Source organism: Phoxinus phoxinus, assembly GCF_949152265.1.
Source record: "Phoxinus phoxinus genome assembly, chromosome: 4".
Lineage (NCBI taxonomy): Eukaryota > Metazoa > Chordata > Actinopteri > Cypriniformes > Leuciscidae > Phoxinus > Phoxinus phoxinus.
In genome coordinates this window covers 31,747,219-31,775,088 of record NC_136879.1, presented here as the reverse complement: position 1 = coordinate 31,775,088, position 27,870 = coordinate 31,747,219, and the positions used below count along the sequence as shown (strand labels likewise).

Genomic DNA, 27,870 nt, shown 5'->3' with positions numbered 1-27,870 from the left:
GATCTTGAGCTTGTCATGCAGCATTTCACGCAGGACGTAATGTTTTACTCCACTGTAGACCGTTGCTTTGGTTTGACATAAAGCTACTATACTTTAGAGAAGAAAATGTGAATTAAATGCAAATGTCTATTTTAGAGCATTTTACAGCTCAAAAAGGCAAGACAGCTCAGTTCCTGTTCAATTCACTCTGTCTGACTGACAGAAAAAGTGAAAACAATTAGCATCTAATAGAGCATCCGCCACACAACTCTGCAAGTCACCTTTTGTTTCATTTATGTCAACATCCTGATATTTCAAAACCTTAAAACCAAAATGCCTGGGATAATGTACACTAAACGTCGTCTTGCAGAAATAATAATTGTATTGCATCAGAAACCTTGTGCCTCTGAACCTTTGATGTGCCCTCACGTTAACACACATGGAGGAAACTTCATCATTAGATATGTCCTCCAGTGCTGCAGTGCCCTCTGCTGTTCACTGCTCAATACCTGCAGGGACTATCAAATATAGTAACCGGTGTCATTAATATTAATGAATAATGAAAAATTCATTAAATCGGAACAATAACAGGACTGTATGTTAGTAATTTAACTTCCCGACTTGGAAGAGTCAGATTAAAATGCTTTAGGGTGACAGTGCTTGGTATTAAAAACTCGGCCCAATAAACCTGCTTATGAGCAACAGCAGTCTCTCCAATTTAAGAAAGCAAACTGTAATAATTCAACAATTATTTGCCAGGATTTTGTCAAAAGAAACAAAACATGATGATCTAAGCACTGAATACATTAGGTGCAGCAAGGGCACGTCATGATTTTGAATAAATAACTTTAATGAGAGTAAAGCAAAGTGAACACGTAAAAAAAGAAATCATAAAATCAACAACAACAACAACAAAAGAGAACAGTACATTGTTAAAAACTAAAACAGCAGTTGATCAGAACAGCATATATATTTCCATATGTACTAACGTTCAACTGAACTAACGGTTTAGATGTAAACTCACATGAAGTTTGACATGACTTTTACTCAATGAAGACGATCAAAAAAGTGAAAAAGGTTCATGTCTAAAGTGCCTGTTGTTACATAACACACAGACCCACTATAAAGTGCATGGTTATAAAATTCATAGGGAAAAACATCTGGGGGGGTGGGGGAGACTGATCTTTCATAATTATTATCTTTAAAAGTCGGATCTTTGACATGTCATAGACACGTCATTGACATACAGTATAACTGTGTTTGATTCCACAGTGATGGTATATATATATATAAAAAAACTCTTCACCCAAAAACACAAGGCAGTGGCTCCTATATATTGCTCCAGTGGCAAACTTTGTTAATTGTTCTCTTTATTAAAGACGACATTTAGATTATTTTTGCAACCTCTGACCTCTAGTAACAAAAGGACAAAATTAACAACACACTTCAACAAATTAAAGTAGCAATAAAGCCCCTATAAACCATTACCATAATGTACGAGTGATATCCCAAATTTACGCAGTGTTTGCTTAAGCCATTTGAACTGTAATATATAGAGTATACAGTGAAAGACACCCTTCAGTGAACAATTAAACCATTTTTAAACTTTTTTAAATACTATTTTAATCTTAACAATAGAAAACCACTGCCCTGCAGAGGTTGTATATTTCTGGATAATTTATTATAGTTTATTTATTTTATCAATCATTCAGCATAAATCTGCATCTCAGGCCTGAGCTCAGTCTGGTGAAAACCTGGATGGCCCACAGCTGTGGAATACAGTCTGTTATTATGAAGCGGCATGCAGCCGTAGTTCGGGAAAACACCAGAACTTGCCCGGCTGTTCTTAGGGACTTTCGGATGTACGGATACATAACTTGCAGAACAGTCAGATGGCACAAACATGCTACGAGTTCTTGTCCTACTTTGGGATGAGAACAAAAGTCTGTGGTCCCGCTCCAGAGTCATTTTCGCTTGACTAGGTGGATGGCGAGTTTTTACACTATGCGATCTCTTAGACCTCTGAGGGTCCCTGCTCATTGCTCGAATGTACTGGTAGTCCTCTTTGGAGTTGCTGAGAGTCTTATACATCAGCCTGTCTTGGTTGTGGTGTGTTACACCGTAGCTATTGCTGGACCCAGTTTGTTTGAAGTCAGGGCAGCTGTACTCCTTATGTAGGGTCAGGTTACGTGGCAGTGCTGTGGACTCGAGCCTGTGTTCTGGATAGTTGTGCATTGATCGACTAGGCTTCATTATATGAGCTGATTTAGATCCCTGCCCACTGCCATGCCTGTCTGACTTCGAGGGCACATGCATATCAGGCTCAGAAAGTGGGTGCTCTGGGGAGTAATGGGACACCATGGTCACCCTGTACTTCCCATCAGCCCCTTCAGTTGAAATCAGCATCTCCTTTCCAGAGTTTGACCTGCTCCTAGTGTGCATTGTTTCTTGGCACTGACGGTCGCCTCTTACAAGACGGGTCTGGGACAAAACTGGACCCGACAACCTCTCCTTGGCTGCGTTTTCATGCCTAATGGACTGACTAAAATGTCGATCAGATAAACCTGAATTAAAAGCCCCGTAAAGAGAAGGGTTCTTCATTCTTGGCTGGAGACCGACATCTCTGGTCATGAAATCTGACTTCTTGTTCACCGGGAGGTTGCGTAGAGGCTTCTGGTACTCTTTACTGCCCATAACCTTTGATGAACGAGAAGGCAGTTTGCTGAGCGTGTAAGAGAGAGTGTATCCATGACTGTTCTCTCGGCATTGATTGTATCGAGGCTCTGAATAGGGGCTGTACCTATACCGAACCTTCCCATCTTCAAAGTAAGGCCGCACTTGCTGGATGTCCGATGCCGGTGGCTTTTGGTAAGGTTTCCTCTGGCTCCCTTGATGCTGGAGGAAAAAAAACTTGTCCTCTGGTGGTGTATGCACTGAACGTACCCTGCGGATTGTGGGGTAGACGGATGCTCCATCCAATGGCGGATACCTTGGTCCTCCATGTCTATAGAGACCAACCGAGGAGTAGTCTTCCCGTTGACCTTTATATTTAATGGACTGGTGTAGGGATCGTGGTGCAAAGGTATTGCAGTAGTTTCTTGAGAGAACTCTGGGATGGGGATGCCCATCGTCAGGCTGATAATAAGGGGTGCTTTGCCCAACTGGACTTGACCAGTGTTGGGAGTAAGCAGACCTTTGGTCTCTGGGTTTGTACTGAAAAGCTACACTAGGTGGAGTGCTTGAAGCTTGTGGAAGAACTTCGTGCACTGAAGCAGGCATGGCTGTTTCCGCCAATATGGCTCTGAAGTTGGCGGCATTAGCAGCCTGCTTGTTGTGCAGAGCATCAATGGCTGAATGACTATCCAAGGAAGAAAACCTCTCTGAAAGAGTTGGCTGTAAACTTCCACCTACCTCCATCTCAGCAAGGCTTGATCCACCTCTATCTGTACCAACTCCAACATGGCGGATGTTATCTCTCATAGTTTTCTGGCTCACTGAAGCCAGCTGGATCTCTGGATCTCTGCGAGGAGAGTAACCCTGAGAGGGCACATGGGTGCACTGGCCACCAGCTGGTGCATCACAACCATCAGAGAAGCTGAGTCCGCTCTCACTTCCATGGCAGGCGCAGGTGCTGCGTAGGCTGCCTGCATCGGTGTGGCTTTCAGTAGACATGGTGCTTGATGGATCTGGGAAAGTTCTGCTGGACACATACCGTTCCTCTCTATCAGAGGATGTCTGTAGAGGAGGAGGAAACTGGAGTGTGAAGAGTGGGTTCTGATGATGAACTGGAGAAATAGGTGTGGGAGGTTCAGAGCTTCCACGTTTGCTGAGTCGAGTGGCCTGCTGGGCGGATTCTGCTAGCTCTAAAGCTAGCATACGGGCAGCACTTTTTCCTGCAGGCTGGGGAGTTATGAGAGACACAGACCTCACCAAACCAGGCGTACATTCAAATGTCACTGCACCTAGAAGGAAAAAAACAAACCAATACTTTTAAATGGAGGAACACAGGACCAAAATACAATTTGAAAGAAAGACTAAATGTCAGATTTGCTAACTTTCTGGCTTTCTCTTGCAAATATATCCTGTCCTAAAAATCCTATTCCACATATTCCATTATGTCAAATGCTAGTTTTGCTAACATTGTTAGCTTTCTCTCATCATTATTATTATCCATTACTTCAGTTTGGGAAATGTTAGCAAGAAAACAACAATATTAGCAAGACTGGCCTTTAACTTGGAGCATTTGGAAATGTTTTTATTTTCATAATTAACAGCTTAACACATTCAGTTACTGTTTTAGGGAAAGTAAACAAAATAATGAGTGTTAGTGTTGGGTTCGGCAATTTCTGAGATGACACTAGTAGCAGAACATATGTTATTTTTATAAATATAAATGGAATGTAAGGCTGCCACTGACCCGAGTCTGCTCTTCTGTGCTCCTTGACATCTGCAGATTTATTTTCTGCTTTGCAAAAACTCGCAGAACGCTGATGGCCTTCACCACCTCTCGTGGACACACTGGGCTTTTTCACGAGAGACATAATGTCAGAAGGACAGGACACAGTACTACTCTTTGCTACTGAGTTCTTCGCTGTGCCCTCTTGGCCGGTCTTAGAGGTGCCCACCCCCAGGTTAGTGGAGGCGGCCGGCACTTCATAGAGTTTGTGATTTGCATCTTCTGAGTGCAGTGGGATGAGATCAGGTGGCTGAGAGGGACTTGTGACTTTGTCTAAAGGCTCCGACTCAATGAGGTTGCCTCCCGCCTTCTTGCGACTGCCTCTTTTCTTTCTTTCAGACGCTGTGGGATCAACCAGCTGCGCGGACTGAAAGGCCATCGGGTCTATGTCTAAGGAGGCCATGCTTATAAACTCCGCTTCTGCTGCAGGGTGGGGTGGAGATATAAGAGCTGGCACACAAGAGGAAGAGGAAACCGTGTCCTTTATGTGGTCTTTGAGACTGGACCGGGAGTCGCCAGTCAATCTGCTGTCCAGCAGTTCCTCATTAAAGGAGATTGACAAAGCATCACTGGTGGAGAGCGGTCTACGTGGGCGATAGATTTTTGATCCACCTGAGACAGAACAACAGAGATCAGCATATGGATGAATATACAGTAACAACTGTAAAACAGATGATAAGTCACTGGAAAAAACGGTATTAAAGGTTCTGTAAAGGGGCCCTTTCTCCTAAACCACACCACCAAAGATATGTCAGCAAACACCAAAGACAGAGAGACAGATGTGATATCTCAGGAAGAATATTTCAGTTTTATGTGTGTCAGTATTGTATAAGTGGTATAAAAAAAAAAAAAGCTTAAAGCACCTTTAAGTATAGAAATGGAAAAAGTGTTACCCTCAAAGTTATGTGAAGAGGACAGAGATTCTTCACTTTTAGCAGATCTTAGTGTTCCAGTGTCTCCTCTTCCACCTGTAAAAATGAGTTCAATGACTACATTTGTTTTTTATCCTGCTACACTACCGTTCAAAAGTATGGGGTCAGTTAATTATTCAGGGTGCATTAAATTGACATTAAAGACATTTACAATATTATAAAAAAATAAATAAATTTTAAATCAATGCTGTTCTTTTGAACTTTATATTCATCAAAGAATTCTGGAAAGAAAAAAAACGTATCAGTTTCCAGAAAAAAATATTAAGTATGACAACCATTTTCAACATAGATAATTATAAGAAATGTTTCTTAAGCAGCAAATTAGCATATTATAATTATTTCTGAAGGATCACGTGACACTGAAGACTGATGAAAATTATGTTTTGCAACCACAGGAATAAATTACAATTTTAAATAAATAAAATAGAAATATTATTGCAATTTAAATGTTTTCTATCTCACTGTGTGTTTTTTTGTGTGTGTTTTTTTATATTAAGCCTTGGTGAGGATAAGAGATTTCTTTCAGAAATGTAGAAAAAAAAAAATTACCAACCTCAAACTTTTGAACAGTAGTGTACATATGCTTCAATTTTCATTTACTGCTTTTAAAGTTTTCTGAATATAGTGTGACAGTGATGACTAAAAATGCCCTGTAGGTTAGGCAGCTCACTAGGCTTGGGAACGGATAAAGGTTTGTATTAAAAAGAGTCAAAGCTGCACCTGGAAGGGGTGTGGTTTTCATCTCATTTGGCTCACTGGGATGGCGGTGCAGTTTGGGCTTGGCAGTAGCAGACGACTTTCCCATATTAAAGAAGGAAAGCCAGTTTCCCACAGGAGACTTCTTAGCCTTGGTTGAGCCCTTCTTCCTACATTTACCAGCAACAATTTCCAGTTATCACTCCACATCTGCATTTTAGCTAAATAGTGAAAATACCATAAGACTAAAACCAGAACAAACTGACAGACCTCTCAGAAGGGAAGTCTATGACGGTGTGGAACTTGCCCTGCAGGGCGGCAGGCCCCTCTCCCACATCGATGTACTTGCTGTCAGGCGACACGGGAGAGTTGAGCTGGGCTTGAGTCCGGGCCTGGGCTTCCTCCAGAGAAAGTAGCTTGGTGGATGGAGAGCTCACCATTAGAGACTTGGGTCGAGCTAAAGTACTGTGGCCTGTGGATTCAGGTTAGAGTTATGAGCTCATTTAAGATCCTCATTAGTGGAGTTTAATCTAAAAATCAATCCTGGTGGGAGGAGAATTGCCAAGGCTCATTTCTCACCTGTGCTGTGGCGGATCAGAGTGCTGAGTTTGGAACTGAACAGAACATCGACGTGATTAAGGATGAACTCCACAACAACCGACTGAACGCGCACCTCCATGAAAGCAGAGGTACCGCTGAAACACGCTGACTCAATCTGTTTAGACCTGCAACATTTGAGGGACAGTGAATTAATTCAACTTTCTTTTCTTTTCTTTTTTGACTCAAATAACATCTTTACAGGCAATTTTACCCAAAAGCACAGTTGAAGTCACCTGAGAAGATTTGGAGCCCAGACAATTGCAAGGTTTTTGCAGTGCATGTTGGTGACGGCACTGTATGTTCCCATACGGGATAAATGTCTCATGAGAAACTCGAGAGTCCTGAAAAAAAAAGCAGAAGATGTTCCTTAAAATATCTTCTTTTGTGTTACACAGGAAAAAAAGAAAGTCATACAGGTGTGGAATAACATAAGGATGAGTAAATATTGACAGAATTTCCATTTAGGGTGAAATATTGCTTTATATTTAAACACGGATGCATTTTTTTCTTTAAAATTATTATGCATCACATATTTACCTAACACTTAATGAGCACAAAAAAATGAGGTAATCGTCTGAAAAAACTGCACTTCTCCTTCTCATCAGCAGAGGATGCTGTGCACTCATCTAACCTGTAGTGTGGGGGAGGCAGCTGCTGGATGACGTCATGGACTTTGACCAGCCTCTCCTCATCGGTGGCTGCTGATACAGCATCCTGGGAAAATAAGCCAAAACGTCACCTCTGTGTTACAATATTGGTACTACACACAAAACGTCACCTCTGTGTTACAATATTGGTACTACAGACAAAACATCAATGTATCTGTGTTGCGGTAGTTTGAAGCTTACTGAAAATTTCTCATATAGCTGGTAGGTCAACAGTGGGTTGGGAAGCTCCCGAAAGTAAAGTTTGCACAGCGATCCCACCGAATGAATGTCCTGGACGTAGGTTTCCCTTGTGAGATCTGGAACATGCTCCGAGTCAAACTCGTGCCTGCAGACACAGGAAGTTGATGCTTTTGCTTTTATATATATTTTTTAACTTCATGATTATCCAAAAATCCTTAAAAAAAAAAAGTATCATGGTCTCCACACAAATATTAGGCAGCACTACAGTATTCAACTGAGTATATTGAATGATATTAGAATGATTTCTGAAGGATCATGTTACATTGAAGACTGGAGTAAGGATGCTGAAAATTCAGCTTTGCCAGCATGGGAATAAATAAAACGGTTTATAATATCACTGTTTTCACTGAATTTTTGATCAAATAAATAAAGATTTGGTCAGCATAAAATACTTAAAACCTTACCAACAACAAACTTTTAGTATATTCTGTACACATTTTTATATACTTCAGAAAAATGACTGTAGAATGTATACTGAATATTTTAAACGTACTGTAAACCTCACCTCAGTTTCTGAATGTTAGAGGAAATTCCAGACAAGCGGTAGATTCCGTCCACGACTCCATTTCTCTCGATGAACTCAGTGCAGCTTCTGATGACCTGTGGAACTGTTGAACACACATTAAATCTGCACTTTTAATATGATTTACACAAAATTACCTTTCAATGAAAGATATAGATGCAATAAACTTCCTCAAATGTCTCTCTCCTCTCACCATCATGGCCTGAGTTGAGCAAATGTTCTCCAAGGTCACAGCCGAACACTCTCTCTTTCAGGATACCTCGCTGTTTCAGCTTCTGCTTGGTGGGACGCGACTTCATGAACGTGCGCAGAAATGTGATCAGCTTGCCATGCTTCTTAGACACTATAAAAAATTACAAAATTTAAAAATCTTTCAAATCTATGTTGCCAGCTTGTAACACATCTACATATCCTAAAGCTGATATAAAATTTCACATATAATAGAATACTAATATAGAGGAGATATTTTTGTCTTAGTTGGTCCTTATTATAAAAGCAATAATTATTTTGTAATGCGTTACATTTTTTTTATTTAATTATACTGATCAGCTGATGAGCATAATGTCTCTAATAGAATAAACTATCTCTGTTTTACAATATTCTGGGCAAAAAGTTAGTACCTGGTTTGGCCAATGAGCTGGTCACGTTTGAAGGGATTTTCTCACTAATCAGTTCCACACATTCAGACGGAAAGAATCCCACCTGTGAATGACAAGGTAAAACGATGAACGTTGCGAATCCAAAATAATTTTAAATGCTTCATATCTCACTTAATTTCAACAAGGGTAAAATTGTCATAATTACTCTTTAAACGGTCTGAAATCTCTTAAAGACACAGCTGTGAATAAGTCTGTGAATCCCTCTGTATATAACATTTACAATCTTGCAGCAGAACAATAAGAATTCATTATTTATAGCCCTGTGTATCAGTAGCAATTACTTTACAACACGTTTATCACCACTGAGAGAAACACTGACTGTAATTAGTCGATGTTTTGACTCGGATGTGACAAAAAAAGCTGCAAAAACATCTCAAGTGTATGGTAAAACTAATCCTAAAGTGGTGACAGTTTTCCAACACATAGGCCTATGGGCTTTTGGATGAAATTGCACATGCAGTGGAATAAACTGTGCACTGTAGGAGGAATATATGGTAGTTTTATTTAGAAAAATATAACCGTATAAAACATACATAAATTATTTTGTTAGATTTTATTAGAAAAACTGCACATTAAAAATTAAAGACAGTAAAAAACTAAAACTAATAAAATAAAATACCCACTTGAAAACCATGTTTGCCCCTCCACCAGCCAGTGTCTTCTTTAGGAGGCATATCAATTACTGATACTATGTCTCCAACCTTTTGAAGAGAAATTACACTTCAGTTACTTTACTCCAAAAACGTACTATAAACCAAATCCATATACTGTATAATGATACTATTACCATACCTCAAAGGAGAGCTCATCTGCTGCTTGGGCGATGTAACGCTTTATGACATGGGCCGCAGCTACAGCGGGAACATTAATAGATGATTCATCGTGAACCAGCAGGTGGTTCCCTTTGTTATCAATCTAAGAGAGTGAAGAAAGATGCATCAAAACATATGAACATGCATATAATCAGTAACCAATAAAACATCACCTTATGTAGTGATTTCATATTCCTTTTTACGATGACCTGAAAGGTGCAACGCCAGTGTGGAAAATACACACGACGCTGGGAAAGAGCAAGCAAACAGCTTATGGACTGAGAACATTGAGACAAGTTGAGTCAGGTGTCTACTATCCTTGTTAATGACTAACTATGTAATAAAGTGGGTGTGAACTGTTGTATTATACACAAAGGTCTGAAGTCTGTACTAAAATGGGTTTGTTTTTTTATGAGACATTGTGAGGAATTCACTGTTGTTAAAATAAAGGTGTGAAACCTCCTTTGTTGAATACACTACAGTCAATTTGCTGGCAATTGCATCAGTATTTAAGAGGCAGGTTTTGGGCAGGCAGCCACAGGAAGCCTTCAGGTGTAGTGTAGGTAAACAAACAGGAGTGACATTTATACCTCCATCCATGTGAGAGCTGGCCCGCAGTTGATCTTGTTATCAGCGATGGCTGAGAGACGGGAAATGTACGCAGTAATCATCTGGGAAAGTGTCTGCGGAGAAGAAGACAGACACAGAGAAGGGATCATAAACAAAGAGACACGTTTCAACACTCTCATTGTGGTCCCTTTGAGATATAATCCATTGATCCAACACAATAACTGTTCCAAAGCCTAGTGAGTGGCCTTGTTGACTGCTATCTATATAGGCAAACATACCTTCTAATGGAGCATTCTAACTGAAATGAACCTCACAAGAATGATTTGACACGTGTTATAAAGGCAGCAACACTATCTGCCACATAAATAGAGCACTGCATAGTGAGTTTGACATTAGCATGTTGCTAAGCTAAATACACAATAGAGTGCAGCAGGCAAGCTCTGGAAGTAAAAATCCCATTCATTTCATCCAAGACATGCCTGCTGTGAGATATGAGGTTGTTAATTGATAGTATGCGCTTTTGTTGAAGCCTTTATCCTGCATTATTTCAACTTATTTTTTAAATAATCATGTTCAACAGCAGAATTCCTGGTGAAAAACTACATTACCAATGATTCTGCAGAGAAATCTCCATTGAAACAAGCAAATCCTGCCAAAAGAACTCTTGATGTAATCGAGTCACTCTTAAACTACCTTAATATCTGAAGATAAGTACATTCGAAATATATATGCAAAACGAAAACAACTACTTTTTTTGATTTAAAGTTGGCATGAAAAAGGATTTGCAAATTTTTCTTTTTCTATTGTGACGTATATACGAGTGAAACAGCTTTTTTTTTTAAAGAAAAAAATGTAGGGCAGGACTTAATTTTGTCCACTGGAAATGTATTGGATCGTTGAATAGTTGTCCCGCCCTCACACCAGTAAATCATCATCAAAGAGAATTGAGGTAGGGGAAGTTAATCTAATTAACGATTATTCTAACCATTCTATTGAGTAAATGGTCATTTTTAATTAGACTGAACAATTTTTAATCAATACTTCAATATTAAATGGATTTCCAACATTTAGAATTTTCACTACAGTTAATGCAATGCATTCTGGGATTGTCCTCACCAAAGATGTATGCAGACTCAATTTATAAGCTGCAACTATAAATGTGAGGTGAACCTACCTCGACTTTGTCCTTCAGGCTATCTATTCGGGGCAGTTCGGGAAGCTGAGAGAATCTTCTATCATAGATACAGAGGTGGAGGTGCTTGTCAAGAACACGAAACTCTTCATATGTACGCCTCACTGTCCATTTACGTCCCTAAGACATATCAACAGAAATGATAAGAATAAAGAAAGAACAATAATTATGAACAAAGAAAGAGTTAGACTGATCTTCATATCTCCTTGAGAAACCATTCAAAATGGATGAGGATCAAACCAAATGTTTTCCAAAATAATAATAATAAATTCATAATTATGGCATACAGCATATTGTTTTCTAAATTGGGGAATCATTCGAATTTTTCCGCAAGGACGCATAAAATTGGTCAAAAGGGTCAGTAAAGACATCTATGTTACAAAAAATTTCAAATAAATGTTCTTTGGAAATTTCTATTAATCAAAGAATTCAGAAAAAATGTTTCACGCTTTCCACAAAAATATAAAGCAGCACAACTGTTTTCAACATTGATAATAATAAAGGAATGTTTTTGTAGCACCAGATCAGCATAATATAATGTTTTCTGAAGGATCCATGTCTGGGGTTTGTGGACTTCATACAGCTGTAAAACTATGAGATTTGCTCCTGTGGTTTAGAAACAGCAGAGCGGGACTCTTCTAAATCCTTTCAGCTCTCATACTCACCAGCACAAAAAATGGGCAAAAATAGGCTCTGAATTCATATTTCTAGAAGTTCTGTGGACGAGTACAAAACCCTCCCAGAGCAACAACAACAAAAAAACACCCCCATTGTTTCAGGATGGAAAGAAATGCAGGACCAAGAGTATTTACATTTACAGCTTTGTCTTCATCTTGGCCTCAAAATCCTCTTCGAAAATCCTGTCTTTTCCTAAATCCGGACGCATTCCATGAAACGGATGAATTGCTGTGCAGACTGCACGCGGTTGGCCTGCCTGTTTGATCTGAAGCTCTTAAAAGGTCTTTTTATAACTTCACCATTTTTCCTAGCATGGCAGCGGGCTTAACTTTTGCTCTGTTGCCATAACAAATCAGTGATCCTGGGATGATATTTTTTCAGTAATGTATACAGAGGTTCTAGTTTTCCAGATTTTTTTCACCCCTGTGAAACAAGCTTACCTGGCAACATATCTGGACCAGATACACTAACTCCTTTGAGTCCAGGCCATTGTTTGCGAGGTCGTTCCGATCCTCAGGTAAAGACAGCTGTGGAGACACGCACACAGAGAGAGATTCTGAATGTAATTATTACTTAATACTCCCATTACAATATACTAACAAAAAATGAGTTGGTGACACAGAGACAACAAGAGATCTACAAATACATAAAAGGGGAGAAAAAAAGAAAAGAAAAGGGACTGCAGGTATACCACCCCTTAATCTGTCTGATTTCAGAAAGGCAACACATCAAGGAATATTCCCAAAACAATGGCGTATAGCAGTTCCAGTGGAACTCCATCAAGGCGTTTCCCTCAGAAGTTTCCACAGCTGCTGGCTGAGCCCAGCAAGATGTTGTGATGTTTTATAGATGTGTATTATTGTCCTCTATAAAACATCACAACATCTTCTTGTCCCTGCAAATGTGATTCGTCCCTTGACTCCATAAGCTGCTGTGATTCAGGGGTTTCAATATGCAAATTAATGATCCAGTCTGGTAAACTCCACACAGAGGCAGTGCTGTCTTTGTAGTGTCTGCTGTAATTTACTTCTCTGCATCATCCCAGTAATGCAGACTCCCCATGCATCATTCAACACAGACACACACCAGCCTCCACATCAAAGACAAGAACTGCGTCCCTTTAATTGATAGAAAATGCCGATCCAACACTGAGCCACTTCAAAGGTGCATTAAAGAAATTAAAGCATTGATTATTTATATATAAAACTAACAGAAACTTACACAAGCTTTAATGACCTACTTAGCAATTGCAGTTCAGTAAAGTAATACAAACTGCAGGATGCACTTGATCTAAGCACAAATAAGTTCATTCAAATAATGCACATTAATGTAGGAGTTTTGCATCCTAAAGCATCTAATTGAATTAGAAGATTTTGGATCAACAAAACTGGTTAAAAAAAAAACACGAAAGCACTAGAAATCAAAATCAGATTTTTTTCCTTACCAATAAAAGTATCTATCTATTCGTCTATCCGTTCATTTAACAAATTAAATTTACTTGAAATGCAGGATTTTAAGAATTATTGTAAATAATTAATTACATTTATAATTGTTTTAAAAAACTAAATCTTACATACTTTAGTAAATCAAAATTTACCAATGGTGTAAGAAAAATAATAATACAAAAATAAAAATTTCTTTCACAATTTCTGTGGTATTATGAGGTGAAGAGACAAAAATACTGCAACTAGAGAACATCACAAAAAAATGATATACAGTATAGTGTAATTATATATATATATATAAATATATACACACACACTGTATATATAAACAATAGCAAAACCACATGACAAAGGCGGCAAGGATTTTAATTTCCTCAAAGTGGTTCTAATTATTCTGAATAAAACGGATGGATACTCACGGATACGCCGTCGGTCTTGCCTTATTCAGCACGCTCAGGCCCATTCTGACAGATCCAACCCAAGATTTCCCTACCGTCTCATACCTGAGCCTTTCCTTATTCAGCCTCTCTGCTGATGTTCTGCATGGCTGCTGCACGCAGACGCAGTAACCCGTCACACACACCCCCACAGACCAGCCCAGCTCATCAAAAACAAACGGACGGATTCAGAGCGGAATGAAAATCAGCAGTGTGCTGCAGTGAAAACACAGACCTTTTCCCATCTTCCTCTCCTGCACTAGAGGGATGTGCATGATGCTGTGTCTAATTACAACTGAGGAAAAGGACAAATATAGAAATGGAGCACCACCACCCCCCTCCCCACCACCACCTTAGCCCCTCCCTGCGCAGGATGTTGGTCCTCCCACTGGATCCATGCAGAAAGGAGCTATGCTCTCAGATACAGAGCTCAGAATAGGACAGATGCATCAATGTTTTGGGATGAATATTTTACATCAGACATCCAGTGGCAACTACCGTATTTATTTAACAAAAAATGTCCTTGAAAAAAAAAAAAGAATAATAAATAAATAAATACAAATTATATATTTATTTTTTTTCCCCCAAGGATATTTTTTGTTAAATAAATACGGTAGTTACCATATATATATATATATAATCTAAATTATACAAAAACATTTTTTTTTTCAAAAATATCAAAATCATCAGATTTTTATATAGACTCACTTTTTGACGATTTTGCTTACGATGTTGCTTAGGAGAAATGTCTTTGCCAATTTGTGGCTATGTTCTGCAAGATAATCCTCTCAAGAACAAAAACATATTTCAATGACACCATTTAAGCACCATTTTCACTTTTCTGTATTGACATGTTTCCTATATTGAAAGAGTAAATAGGGGAGGGACATATGAAGAGAGGAACCGTCCTTTTTAAAAGTCAACACAGTCATAATTGCTTTTTGTGTTGGGAGTGTATCATTCATATGTAAATAAATATATATATATATATATATATATATATATATATATATATATATATATATATATATATATGGACATATATATGACATATATACAGACATATGTCTGGATATGATAAACTGAAATGAAAGCTGAAAATTGCCCACTGAGCAGACATATAAAGAGTACCGGTCTCTGAAAACCATACTTGAGTAAAAGTACAAGTCACAATTCACCAATTTCAACATGATTTGAGTAAAAGTCTTAGAGAATCTGATTTTAACAATACTTAAGTATTTTACTCATAGTGAATGTAGGCTCAAAGATGCACTAGTGCTCAACACTTAGACACATGCCAGTGAAAAACAAGAAAGAGTTTATTTGTAAGGAGAGCAAATCACATGTTTATTTTCTCCAATCAAAATAAAACTGAACACCTCAATATCGCAATGAATCAAGGTCGACACAACAGCCTCTTAAACGTCTACAAACACTCAAGTCTCAGTTAAGCTCAAGAGCTCAAAAAGGCCATAGTAAACCTTCAAAAAGATTGCTTTAATACAACGGATAAATAAAATAATGTTGAGTAAAATGAAATCGTCAAAGCCTACTTGCACTGGACATGCTGGTTTCAGTCTCATCTCATAGGAGACACCTGTGATTCAGCAACTACTCTAATACATGCACATTTGTGTAAAGTATAGCCTTGTTGACAAGTTTGGGTGAGTAAGGGCAAAACATACAAGATGAAGTACCTTTAATGCCCATGTATATGGCGATATCGCTTCTTTATAGCAGAAATAAAGTGCTGCAGAAAAAGTTAGCTGCCATGTAAAATGTAACAAGAAATTGCACTACATCACAAATGTACAGTAGTAAAGAGTACACTTATTCAAAAATGTAGTCAAGAAGAGTAAAAGTTGCTAATATCTTTGATAATCAGTTAAACTACAAAGTACAGTAGCTACTGTAACTATATTTACTAAAATACTTTAAACCACTGCCATTGAGTCAATGTTATTCTGACCAAAATCACTTGAATGCACATTGTAATTATGATTTCGCAAGTAGGAACTTCCAGCGTGTCATCGATATTTTGGGGTAATTTTCCCAGAAGAGAAAGAGTTGTCAAACTCACATATAGATGGCCTAAAAATTATTTTAAAAAACCTGAATTCTGTGGTGTAAATCTCCACTCGAGTCATTGCAATCTTTCCATGACAGGTTCTTGTTAAACCACTGGTTTGAAAAATTCCTCTTATAAAAACATGCCTTTTTTTTTTCTTTTTCTTTTGGCTGAATCTATGAAAACCTGAGATCATGTGAATCAACTCAAAACTTGTAATATTGAATAAAAGACATGAACACATTTAAGTTTGCAGAAACTGAAGAAAAAGGGTAAACGGCAGACGCCAAAGGTCAACAGCCACACCGGGACTGAACTGATTGTTTACGTCACACAATCCGTGGATTAAAATTCCACTCAAGTATACTGTAATAAATTGCAGCAAAAGCTTTTTCGAACAGAGGTAGCAATAATCCAAAAGGAAATTCCTCAAAGTTACATAAAAGCTAGAAAAAGTAACCCAGTGATCATGAGTTGACCTTTCTCCATCTGGAGCCACAGCCCATCTACAGTACAGTGCCATCATTTACACAAGGATTGTCAGCAATTCAATCACATGTCATGCATCTTCCCCTAAAGAGGAGTGTCAGGAGTCCTAAAGATCAGAAATTAACCAGACCATAAATCATATAATCCAGCACTGACCCACTTTATAATGTACATCCTGGATCCTTCTATATCATATTCTACGAGACTTCTTGATCATGAGTTTTCAGTAAAACTGACTTGATGCATTGCTGTTTCATTACAAAATCTTGATGTTGCCACCCAGTAGCAGATTAAGCTCAGATATCTGAAGTATCAATATTTCAAGATAGATCCTCTTACTGGAAACACTCTCCCACAGGTCAGCAGCACCGTTAGTGGAACCTGCTGAAACCTGCAGGTTTGGGTCCATTCTAATGAAATGGTGGTGAGTGAGGGCTGCAGCGCCACATGAGGCCCTTCCCTCCGCCTGAGGTGATTTATAGCCCAAAACACAGAGACTTAATCAATGTCCCAACTAGCTGCTCATATGGAGATGAAGGTGACTGTTCTGAGATCAGTTAAAGCTCATTACAGCATCACTGAATTTGGCCCAGTTCTTCCTCTATCTCTCGCTGCACTAGTGAGGAAGAGGAAAGCTCCTCAGTAAACCTGAGCCGAGGAATGTGGAACATTCACACCACCTCTGGGAATGCATCAAAGGTCTTCATGAAGACGCCACAGAACGGATGTTAACTCAATACCATATTCTAGGACTAAACACAGACAAGGTTATTCTAGTGATCTAAAAAAAAAAAGTGTATGGAAGCTACATTTAAAAATGTATGAATGTCAATGTATTGGACAAAACAATATAATATGAAACCAGAGTCAGCTGCAAACAAATGTTGACTAAGTGTGGCGAAATACTTTTGGGGCCACTGTATTTTGTTTAGGATAGCGATTTAGGTTTCACTACATGAAATACATATAGTGAAACCTAAAATATGAGTTTCTGTGTAGTGATATCTGATCAAATGTCCTGAAGGCAAAACGTGCATCTTTCTCATATTTCATCTCACACATATGTGAACAAAAAGCACAAAGTCATATGTTTCTGTTTACATAAAACAAGGCAGCTTAAAAAAAAAATTTTTTTTTTTAGTTTTACACATACAAAAATGTTTGCCAATTTGGATTTTTTTATGGCTTTAACCATAAACTTAAATAAATAAATACAAATCATCATGTGGACATCTTAAGGATGTTAGGAGGATATATTACAAAAATACCACAAATATTTATTTTGCCCTGAAAAGAAAAGGCAAAAAATATTGAAAAAAATATTAAAAAGTGCAAAATTCATCTCCTTCAGCTCATTTAGTATGATTTTTTTAGTTGTGTTCAGTTGTCCTCAGCACAAAAAAAGGTTTCTATCTAGAGTCCATACAAAAGGCACCTTGGCATTAAAATTGCCGCTATCTGATACGTGTTCACTGATATAGCATTATTAAACTGCTGAAATTTGCCCATGAGCTTTGAAAGCAACAAAAGAGAAGCACAACATTCCTTCTGAAACAAACATCAATTGTCTTATTTAACTGCCAAGTTTGGAGTAGAGTATCTGTGTTCTGGTCCATGCATGAGTCTGGACTCCTCCAGCCCCCGGCCACTGTGTGTCAGTGTGACGCAGTCAAGAGATTGAATGCGATCTAATAGAACAGGAGTCTGTGTGACCTTGAGAGCAGAAACACTAAAGATGATGGAGGACGAAGAGCAAAGAGCTGTGAGACGTAAAGGCATTAAGGCAAACTTCCTGTCCATCAGCTATGGCACCGTACCCCGTTCATGATGCATCGAAACCAACACCCTCAGCTGCTCTCAGAACAGTATACTGTACATACAGTAGAAAGACTGAGGAGGGACTCGGTGGTATGTACTGGAAACGATATCTGCTGCTCTCTGCTGGAACCTATCAGCATAGCAAAATCTGGCTGGACAAAGACGTGTTTTGGGCCTGATATGTTGAAATAAAAATGGAGAAGCCTAGTTTGATGTTCTAGCAGAGACAATATGGGGGAAGAGGGGGAGCAGACTGACCACAAATTAAATATAGTGGAAAATATGGAATGGAAATCACATCTTTTAGTTAAAAGTGCCTTTTCTGATCAAGTTTGGTTACTCGAGAATGCACATAACTGGACTAGGCTAAAAAAAAAAAGTTTTGTGTGTGATAAATAAATAAAAAAGGTTAGTTGCTTGAGGGTGTAACCAAAATGGCTGCCAAGTGAATGTAATGGAAATCTCCATTTTAAAGGGTAACTGTTGCCAAAATTTAACCTAGGCTCTTTTTGTTTATCTACCCGAGTTAAACTTTCGTGTAAAAGCATAATCAGAATGGAAACGCCACTTTTAAGATTGACCGTATTTTCGTTTTAGGTAAAAATGCCTTTTGAATTGGAGTGCATGGGGCACTTCTATGATAGCATCAAAATCGCTCTTTTTAAAACACTAAGAAGGCTCGACACATAAAACTGTGCTCGAAGTATCACCAGGGGCTCTACACATGAACTTGAGCATTGAATTCATTGTTTGTGTACACTGAAAGTTTACTAAAAAGAAAGGTTTTGTACGACTCACTTTATCAGTTAGTGTTTCCGGTGGCTGGAATTTTATCAGTAAAAAGTAGTCGATCTCCGAATGCAACTTAACATGAGGAGAGTAAAGATGGAAAGCTCCTAAAGATTAGTTCCATATAAATTCACTGATAATTTGTTGTTTTGTCGTTAGTGAAAATCAATATTTACCTTGTATTTGAAAAAGGATCCTCATATAATAATGAAATGATTCAGTGATACAGATCGACTATTTTTGACTGACAAAATGCCGGTGGCCGGGAAGAACAACAGCTACAGTGAGTTGTTCAAAACCTTTCTTTTTTAGTAAACTTTGTGTACACAAACAATGAATTCAATGCTCAAGTTCATGCCCCTGGTGATACTTCGAGCACAGTTTTATGTTGTGTCGAGCCTTCTTAGTGTTTTAAAAATAGCGATTTTGCTATAATAGAAGTGCCCCATGCACTCCCATTCAAAAGGCATTTTGACCTCAAACGAAAATACGGTCAATCTTAAAAGTGGCTTTTCCATTCTAATTATGCTTTTACATGAAAGTTTAACTCGGGTATTTAAACAAAATTTTGGCAACAGTTACCCTTTAAGTCCACCACAGCTATTAATGTCATTAATCATCATAGTTATGATGACTATGAAGAAATTTAACATATGACCGCCCACATTTACATATCAACACAGCATATGCAGCATCCTGGCTTGCGCTGATAAAGTGCTGATACCAGAACATTTGCATAAGACGATAAAAGTTATTTTTTTTACATCTTTTCAAAATTGTTGTAATGCATATTTTTGAGTCAGGAAATTATAACAATGAAATGATATTTAACAATTGAAACTTGTTTAAATAAATTTTTTGACTGTTCAAAATATACCTGTACAAATAATGTTTGAGTAAAATTAAGAAGTTTATGATAAAATAGCATTTTCCTAGTTTTATATTGGCTGCTCCACCTGACATGGAGACAAAGTGTACAATATGGCCAATTAAAGCTTAATATATATATATATATATATATATATATATATATATATATATATATATATATATATATATATATATATATATATATCCATTCAAAGGTTTGGAATCAGAATGGCTTTTTTTTTTTTTTTTTTTTTTTAAAGAAATTAAACATTTCATTCAGCAAGGATGAGACCCTCCCCCCCACCCCCAACCCCACACACCACACACATAGCCTATCTGTTTACAGATATTGCTATTATCTGAGGAAATGGACACTTGTAAATATTGAACAATTTGGGGAGGAACAATAACGTTGAAATTGAAACAACTAGCCAAGATGTTTTCCATATTCAGCTTGGATAGCAAATAACCAGACAGAGACCAATGTGGACTGCTTGTAACTTAAACCTCAGCCCTGATTTCAACATGATGGATAATCTGCTACCAGTGAAACCAAGTCCACAGCCAAGAGCCTAATTAACACATTCCCGCGTCAACCATGAGCGATCATGGCCTTCAGCAGGACTGCATTTACCATAAAAACCCTCACCTGCACGGAGCCAAAGTCAACAATCTCATAGTGGAAGTGGGCACATTCTGCCAGCCTGGGAAAATGGCCTTTGGTGAGAGACAGTCTGCAAAACAAAAAGAGCTCATCAGTATTCTTCTCCGTAGGTCTGAAGGAGACAAAACAAAAAATGAAGCCTTCTATAGAAACCTTCCTTTTAACATATAAACACCTACTTTTTGACGTTCTTGACCTTCATGCTGGCCGTACTGACACATGAGCGCAGAGAAGACTCTGCAGGCAGATCATGGACCATCGGCGCTCCTCGTGCCTGCATATACGAACACACAAACAGACGATTGCACAGCACTCTAAATGCTGGAAGCATGACATACAGAAATCCAGTACACAGACGCACCATAACAGCAATGGCGTCCTCCCAGCCTGCAGTCTCTGCTGGCTGCAAGCTCCTATCTTCCTCCCCCTCATCCTCCTCTGGGTGGGGCCTTAAAGAAAAGAGAATCAGAGAGGGCTATGTTGAAATAAGCTTATACTACGACATACATTCATACCTCTGCATAGCATCACTCGGCACAAAGCAATAACCAAAAACGACTCAATTTTCTATTACTCTTCTGTAGAAAACAAAATAAGATGTTTTGTAAAATGTTCATGCTGCTCTTTTCCACTCCATGAATCATTCAGTGATCAGAGGTTGTCAACTCCAAAAATCTTCTTAAAAGCCATCCATATGTCTGGTACACTATATTCCAGGTCTTCTGAATCCACACAACAGCTTTGAGTGAGGAACAGACCAAAACGTACATGCTGGAATACTCTACACAACCTTTGCACCCATTTGCAGCCTGGGGGGTTTTAACGCTAGTTGCAGAAAGTCATAGCATTTTGCATATTTTGGGCAGTCGGACTTAACCGATTTCACAGAAAATCAGTGTATTATGGGAACAAACAAGTTTTTTTTTTTGCTTCAGACAAAATCTGTTTGGATTTTAGAAGTTGTGTAGTGTATTCCTGAGTAAATGACAGGATTTTAAATTCAGCATTAAATGAAAATGCAACCGAATCTTCCGATGAAAAGACAAACTTCTCTCGGGTGACATACAATAATGTAGTCAATTTTCTTATAATACATTGCACATCACCTCATTTCTCAGAGTCTGAAAACTGTTCGTTCAAAGATTTGGGCTCTCTAAACCCCTCCATTGGTGTCTCTCTAAACCCCTCCAGCGTGTGTCAGAAACGAAACACCCATTACCATATCTGAACTTCAGCTCCGGAGGCTTCCTCAGCACTTGATACACAGCGATACGAACCATAACAATGGCGTCGGTTGCAACGTATCAATCAGAGTCCTCATCCTTTGGAAGTACATCAAAGTGGATTTGCTTTGGCAGCGTAGAAAACAGTATCATCATCTTCTCAACATGTCGGTAACACAAACCAAACTCTTCCAGGCCTCAGCTAATTACAGTGTTTGAGGGCGGGGCAAAGTAGACGCTGTTCACCGACAGCCGAGCACAGAAGAGCATAGGCTGGAGGAGTTATGCATATTTGTAACAAACCTACATAGATTTGTAAAAGGAAGTGAGACTGGAATTACAGGTGACTCAATTCATGCAGTTCAGAATCGCTTCTTTCTTTTAGGAGACAAAAACTAAATTTATCGTGCACTTTGCAGACCTTTTAACATTACAAACAGCTATAATACACACTGCATGAAAGGTAAAATATTTGAAAACGCACAACAGAGGCAGTTTAACTTTTTGTAGACTTAAACTCGCAAGCCAGCAGCTTCTATATGTCCTGGACATGTGCAGAGCTGAGCCACAGCTCCGTTGGATATATTCCCTCTGACCCAGTTTCTTTCCTCACAGTTTTGACTGCCTAATCGAACAGGACACGCAGGCAATAAACTAACCAAGTTGAGAGGCACCACTTATTACACTGAACTCATGACCTCTTGAGTGAGGAAATAACCAAACAACCAGCTACAATTTGACCGAGGCCAAGCTGTGTCAATAACACAAGAGTAAAGCTGCTAAACAAACACACGCCAGTCCTAATGCGTTTCCAATGTGTCCTTAGGATCTTAGATATAGGAAAATTACAAAATCAGATTTGTTACGGTGGACCTTATATAATGTATTTAGACCGTTACTGAAGCTGTTTGGGATGTGTAGTAGTTAAACCACTCTTCTGATCAATCAGATTATGTACAAACCAATTATGTGACAGAATAACAGTTTATAAACCAATCATGAATTATACTCAAAAGTTTAATCATTTCGTGTTTCTAAAAATAAAAGCTCACTCTTCATTTCACATCTACACTTCATGAAACGATCCACCCATTTCAGATAATCTCCAGAGCATTACCCAGTTCACCCTGCAGCTGAGAACATGGCCAAGAGGGTCGAAACAAGGAGACATTATAGAAGATCAGATCAGTGGTGGTAAAAAAGCACACTATTGTAAGTTTTGCAACACACAAGGATATCGCTTCAATCAGTCAGTCAGTCACAAATGAATCCACCCCAAGAAACAAAGAACAGGGCTTGAAATATGATGCACTCCAGGGGTAAGGAAAGGTGAGCTGGAACAGCTTTAAGGATTGGGAAGCCTTTAGAATGGGAATAAAAGGCTGGAGTTTAGGCGATTCATTCAGTAGACAAAAGACAGTCAGTGATTTTGTTCCAGAACATCCTACACTCCTCCTTCCTCCTGCAGATTAGACCATCGTGAGATTGAATGATAAATGCCTGATCCCGTTCATGGAAGAAAGAGGCAAACGTTTACTGCCATTTTAAAGTCACAGGTGCAACATTATGGCAGGATAGTGAGAAATAACAAATAATGGGTCAAAACTGCAAAAAGTGATTTTCTTACTCAGTCTTGTTTTCCACTACAAATATCTAAAAACATTCTTATATCAAGATACATTTGATTGAGAAGCAAAGGACTTAAGATATTGTCTTAATGAATTCAAAAATGTGGTGAATTTATGCTTAAATAAAAAATATCTGTAAGTGGAGTAAGAAAAATAATCTTGGTTTCCCTTTGAATTAAGTTTCTTTTTCTTACCGTACAGGCATTTTTTTTTTTCTCGTTTTAACCACAAACTTAATTGAGATTATTATTATTATTTTTTTCAGAAAACAAGAATTAATATCTTATGTAATTTTGCTTCAAGTGAATGCAACTTGATTTAAAGAATTTGTAGATATTTTTTTAATGGAAATCAAGAAGAAGAAAAAATAAACAAAAAAAATGAAGTGAATGTATTATATGAATTATGAGAGTGTCCACGATAATGAAAAATTTGTCAGCTATTTCTTAGTTCCTGTTTCAAATGTTTTTGTTAGTTATTATCATATTTAGCCAACCTGTTTTTTGGGGCGTTATAGTCAATGAAATTTGTTGACATTTTAGTAATATTTTAGTCACATTTAATAATATTTAATAATAATGGTTCATGTAATCATGAATATTTTGCTCAAAATTATAAATTGCAATAATTAATCATGACTGTTGTCATTTGAGAAAATGCTGCTTATGCCATCGAATTAACGGGTTATTTGGAATTTAATTTAGAAACATTCTCTTTTTTTACCCAACAAAAATAAAGAGAGATTTTGGTAACATTTTTATTTTTCAAACTACATAGGCTATTTGTCATCAACAATATTGCATGTTGATAATTGTTCACCAAAAATTAACTCAAAGAAAAGAAAACACTTAAAAAAAAAAAACTAGTTTAAAACACCTGTGCCATGTTTTTTGTATTCATAATTGAATATGGTTTTGAAAAAAAAAACATGACTCATGTGGATCAAGTAAAAAACAAGAACTTTAATATGCGCATGTAAGCGTACACATCTTAGGCTATTTGTATTTTAATTTTTTTGAGACTTTTTTTACTTTGATGAGGGTCTGCATGAGTGTTTATTACATGTTTCCTGTTTTACGTATATTTTGTTCTGTATGTTGGTTGCATCTGGTGGAATAAATAAAAAAATATATAAGGTTTTTTAAATAAAAGATTAACTACAGTACTTAATGTAGTACTTAATGTGTTATTCCTTTCAAGAATTTAATTTTATTACACTTTTACTTTATTAAATGATATTAGAACAGTTAACACCCTTATAACTAAGACGCGTCACGTCATTGACTATTACATTAAACCATGCCTGCTTGCTTGGGGAGGTACAAACGTTAATTGATGACTGTCCTTGTTATCATCTCTGTAGGGCACCAGTTGCACACAAATCACCACTATAATTTACTCCTCAGGGGACAAATTCACATCTACTGCATGCAGTGCTGCTGAAATATGCTGTCTCAGAAATAGAATAAGGTGACCAGTCACATGACACATAAAATGCCTGTGTGTGCAAAAACCTGTACATGCACTGCACCTGATTATGCAGAGAATCAGCCAGTTGTGAAGAAAATGCCTCATCTAACCTTGCCAGAGAGACACACGCAGCAGACACACGCTGTAAGGTACAACTAACCATAATCGAGCACCACAGCAGCCAAAGTAGACTGAGAGAGGATGTATGCAGGCTGTTACTCACCCTTCACGGGGATCATGACTGCATGCGTCTCTGAGAGGTGTTGGAGCTCTGCCGTGTGTCTCTGCTGCAGTCCCGCTGCACGCCTCCATGATACTGAGTCACTGCAACAGCTGCCCGTCTGTGATGGGAGGGACCAGACTGGACTTCGCTTTAAGACAACCCTCCAACCTTGGCAAAGGATGAAGGCCTGTGGCATGCACATGTGTTATGCATGCAAGTACATTGTGGATTTATTGACTTATTTTGTATTGCCATACCAGCATCAAAGGCTATATTCATTGCAATAAACAAATACATTTATAAATGTTATGTATGTGGTGAAATTATTTACTTTATTTAATGGATAGATTGATGGATATGTTTATTGGATGGATGGATGGATGGATGGATGGCTTCTTACAACATTACAATAACAACAAAAGCATTTTGCTGTTTAATGTTTGATAGACATTCTAAATATTTTCCCAGGTAAACTGGTTTTTAAAAACATCTATTTATACACGTCCATAATCATAAATACATATAGTCAAACAGAGTGACTGCACTACAATTAAATTTGAGTTCAAGCTAAAATCAGTTGGTGACTGTGGACCTTGAATCTAAATGAACCTAAAGAAAATCAATAACAAGGACTGTTTGTGCCATGTTTAGTGATGCATGACGTGATGAATAGGATTCACACAAGACTAAGCAAGGTTGCAATACACTACTCCATCAATAATTCAAGTGTGAAGTATAAACAAAAGGAATGCAGGAATATTGAGCCACACCCACAGTGACAGTTGAAGCACCTCAAAGAGAGAAGCCTCGTGAAGACTGACATGCACATCATTTAGCCTACAATCTGATAGAGTACCGAGATAAGAAAACGACAAAAAATTCCTCTCACACTCTGGCCCTACTGTCAAAAGCGCTGACAGGGAGAACCTTTATGTTGACTCAGCAGAATGAACCTTCCCTGACAGGAAAGACAGCTCCATATGTGTATGCAAGCACCTGAGAGAGTTAACTTCACCTTCATAAGCACACAGTATCACTGGTGAGTAATCCAAACCCATTTACACTGCCTGTGTGGACACTTAGCCTAAATAATGATCATTTCATTCTTTTGAACAGGAAGCTTAAGTTATTAGAGTATGTGTTTGCATTCAGTATCTCAAAATAAGCACATTTTTATGATCTGTATGCTTTGCAACAGAATACAAAGGGGTCCAAATGTCTTTAAAATTCTGGTATTTAAAATCTATTATAGATTAGATTTTTAGGTTAGATTAAATTATCTGAAAAAAAATATGGGATATTAAAAAGCAAAGGAGTGACATTCCAAATTCTAAAATAGTTTTAAATGTATTGTATACATATATATATAATATATATATATATATATATATATATATATATATATATATATATATATATATATATATATATATATATATATATATATACACACACACACACTCACACGATTAATTGATTTGACAGCACTAATATATATATATATATATATATAGGATATATAAAAGTTTGTGTTTATATAACCTCACGTGTATATTATAATTTATTATATATTATTGTTTCTCTCTCTCTCTCACTCTCTCTCTCTCACACACACACACAGTATAAACACAAACTTTTACGTTTGACAGCACTAATATGTAGGCTATACAAGTGCTGTCAAATCAATGAATTGATTATAAACATAAAAGTTTGTGTTTATATAATGTGTATATTATATATGAAGCAAATCATGTTCAACTGCTCACTGAATACTAGCTTGAAGCAAGAATTCAGTGAGCAGTTGAGCATGATTGAATACAACTTGAGTATGGGATTGTGTGAAAGCTGATGTACATTGATGTGGTTGCTAAGCGACAGATTGTCTTCAAATCCTTCAGGCATCGGTCAGTCTTGGATCCTGAATATCTGATGGGGGAATGTTTACAGACAGGAAATAATATCCGTACACATATGTGTTATTTTGACGTGACGTGAATAAGGAGGTAAGGAAATTAACCGTATAGTGATGTTGAAATATTGCTTTGGGTGGTAATAAATTGCGCACTGTTGTCATGGGCAACATCATGTGACTTTACTCGTTGTGTGTGTCCATGTTTCGTAACACTGGACTTCACAGTTTTAGGGTGCTTGTCCTCAACCAGGGGAAGTGAATAAAATGAAGGTTTTTAAGGAATTTAACACGGCGCATATTAGACAATGTTTACGCACGGATACCATATCACTAATACATATTTAAGTATATACTTAGTCTTATAATATTTACAAGTGCAGATGCTTCCTAAATCGCCAGCAAAAAGAGGAAATATCAACACGAGTCACTCACCTGTCTGTGATTGTGTCAGCGTTACTCCCCCAAATGAGATCCAAGAGTTGAATCCCTCTATCCTTTAGTGTGAATGCGTGGGAAAATGGGTCAAACAAAAGCATCCTTCATCGTGTGCGAATCAATGTGGGATCTGTGGAAGAGTGAGTGAATGAGCTCGGTCTCGGAAGGACACATGAAAAGTTCTTTCTCACGCACCACCTGATAAACTGAGCGCGCGTGTTTGGGGGCGTGGCCATGAGCAAGGTGGATATTAGTTAGGACTCACTTGACTCTTGTTTGTCACGTTATTGAGAACATCCACCTGAGGTTTGAACAACATTTAAAACCTTAAATGCATGAATATGGCAAAAAAGTCTAAAGACTTCCCTAAGGGAAAATGTTTTGTTTTCTGGCC

The 27,870-nt window shown here is 37.8% G+C and overlaps 1 protein-coding gene across 2 annotated transcripts; it reads right to left on the bottom strand.

The window, feature by feature from the left end:
* Positions 1-820: 820 nt before the first annotated feature.
* On the bottom strand, positions 821-27,665 carry arhgap32a (Rho GTPase activating protein 32a). Of its 2 annotated transcripts, XM_079609832.1 has the most exons (22): positions 27,474-27,665; positions 25,130-25,316; positions 20,947-21,034; positions 20,765-20,859; positions 20,571-20,655; positions 12,446-12,532; positions 11,310-11,447; positions 10,156-10,248; positions 9,546-9,668; positions 9,377-9,454; positions 8,715-8,796; positions 8,288-8,437; positions 8,077-8,179; positions 7,512-7,656; positions 7,295-7,377; positions 6,897-7,004; positions 6,643-6,788; positions 6,334-6,535; positions 6,088-6,233; positions 5,329-5,403; positions 4,397-5,047; positions 821-3,941 (listed from the first exon to the last, which is right to left on the bottom strand). In XM_079609832.1, exons 2-22 carry the CDS (start codon positions 25,216-25,218, stop codon positions 1,684-1,686), a joined length of 5,025 nt encoding a protein of 1,674 aa, XP_079465958.1. In that variant the 5' UTR covers positions 25,219-25,316; positions 27,474-27,665; the 3' UTR covers positions 821-1,683. The 2 variants fall into 2 exon arrangements, with proteins under 2 accessions (XP_079465958.1, XP_079465959.1); XM_079609833.1 differs by lacking the exons at positions 12,446-12,532; positions 20,571-20,655; positions 20,765-20,859; ... (1 more) ...; positions 25,130-25,316; positions 27,474-27,665 and adding an exon at positions 12,140-12,207.
* Between the last annotated feature and the right edge of the window lie 205 nt (positions 27,666-27,870).

Excerpts from the sequence above, each read along its gene's own strand:
- arhgap32a (XM_079609832.1), bottom strand. The coding sequence starts at position 25,218 with ATGGAGGCGTGCAGCGGGACTGCAGCAGAGACACACGGCAGAGCTCCA. Across the intron at positions 20,860-20,946 it reads AGGACGCCATTGCTGTTATG|GCACGAGGAGCGCCGATGGT; the intron begins GTGCGTCTGTGT and ends TCGTATATGCAG. Across the intron at positions 9,455-9,545 it reads CAGATGAGCTCTCCTTTGAG|GTTGGAGACATAGTATCAGT; the intron begins GTATGGTAATAG and ends TCTCTTCAAAAG.